The 1,727-nt window shown below is 47.4% G+C and overlaps 1 protein-coding gene across 1 annotated transcript in view; it reads left to right on the plus strand.

The window, feature by feature from the left end:
* Nucleotides 1–785: 785 nt before the first annotated feature.
* Nucleotides 786–1,727, plus strand: part of EPPIN (epididymal peptidase inhibitor) — a 5,602-nt gene continuing 4,660 nt past the window's right edge. The window contains 3 exon segments of the mRNA XM_011983817.1: nt 786–937; nt 1,627–1,651; nt 1,653–1,727. Coding sequence (XP_011839207.1) covers nt 847–937; nt 1,627–1,651; nt 1,653–1,727 — 191 coding nt within the window. The 5' untranslated portion in view covers nt 786–846.

The following is a 1,727-nucleotide window of genomic DNA, read 5'->3' on the forward strand; positions in this document are numbered from 1 at the left end:
CCTCTCCTATCCCAGTTAGAATCCCCAAAGTCTGCTGTGTTACTGAACTTTATTCCACTGTAGTCTCTCAGGCAAATCCCTTCATGACGTAGTTCCTCAGCTATGAAGGAGCTTGCATTGATGATAAAGGCTCCCTCTAAGATCTGATATTCTCTCTTGCTCTCAGAGCCATGAAACTTTGAGAAACATTCTCTGAAGACTCTGCTATCAGCCTGATTCCTCCCTTACACCCTGTTCTGTGGCAAATCTTTATTCTTTGGCCTTAGTCAATGAATATGAGTGAACCAAAGATAAAACCAAAGACAGAAGGATGGGAGGAAACTGTGGAAGAGGGAGAAAGGAACACAGAGACCATGGGGAAAGAGAAACAGACTTAGGCACAGAGAGGCACAGATAAACAATGAGATACCAAGAGACCAACAGGGACACATTGTCAGAGACAAGCAGAAGGAGTGCGCCCATAAGTGCGCACGTACGATGGAAAATGAATGAAGAATGAGGACACTCCACCACTCTCCAAGTTAACAAGATGAAGACCCAAGATGGTGGCATTCACTCTGAAGGCAGCCTGGAAGGTGGGAGACACACTTTGTCCACTCCCTGGGGTTGACTAGAGCCCTCAGTCCAGTGCATCCTAGGGGTGTAAGGATCAAGATCCATTCGATGAGAGACCCTTCCTCCCACTCTGTGAGCTGTGGGTGCCAGTTACTCCCATTTGTGACCTTGGGAACTTAGTGTTCCCAGAAGAAAGGGGGTGGCCGGCTTGTCTCCAGTTCTTATATCCAAGGTGCAGCAGCTGAGTATCCCAAATTCTGGAACCACCAGAAAGGCTGGCCTCTCTTCAGCATGGGATCTTCGGGACTTTTGAGCCTCCTGGTGCTATTCATCCTCTTAGCGAATGTCCAAGGACCTGGTCTGACTGATTGGTTATTTCCCAGTAAGTATTGGCCTCAGCCCTTACCCTAGAGAGAGGGGAGTCTGCTGGGAGGAAGGAACAGGGAACAACTCTTCAGATCTGGGTTGTTTTCCACCATCTTAGCCCAGGTCTCGGGTTGGGAGAGGAGAGAGATCTTTGTAAGATCCCTCCTGTGGAATATCCCTTCTGGGAATGCAGTAACCCCGACTTAGGCAATCCCCACTTTCAGCCCCTTTGAAGTGGAGGGCCTTTATCAAGGAGGTGGAGGAGAGTCATAGGATCTAGCTTTCAGGGGAGTCACTACAGGAATCCGGGAAACCAAGGGACCTTCTCCTTACCCCGTGAGCAAAACAGGCCCCTTCCTTGAGGCATCATCTCTATTCACTCCTGGTTCTTTCAAATGTGGTCCCATAAAGTGTCCCTGTATCCCTAGGGGCTCCCTACTTTGAGATAAAGGACAGCATCCAGAAGTCCCTTTAAACTTCAGACACTAATATTCCATGACTATAATGTAACAATGATCATTGTTATCATTTGCTGAATACTCAGGAAGTAAGGATTTCTGAAAAGGGATCTTAAAACTACAGAGGGATCTGGAATCAGACTTAGTGGGTTCAAATCTTGGTAGCCCTGTAATCTTGGGCAAGTTACTTACATTTTGTGGGCCTCAGTTTCTAAAGCACATGGGTGTGAAACTGCTCCTTCCCTAGGGAGATGTCCCACAATCAGAGAAGAATGAATTCAGAGAAAGGGATGTGTGTACAAGGCACAGACAATGCCTGGACAAAAAGAAGTGCTGTGTCTTCAGCTG

The sequence above is a fragment of the Mandrillus leucophaeus genome, unplaced genomic scaffold (assembly GCF_000951045.1).
Source record: "Mandrillus leucophaeus isolate KB7577 unplaced genomic scaffold, Mleu.le_1.0 Scaffold255, whole genome shotgun sequence".
Classification (NCBI taxonomy): Eukaryota; Metazoa; Chordata; class Mammalia; order Primates; family Cercopithecidae; genus Mandrillus; species Mandrillus leucophaeus.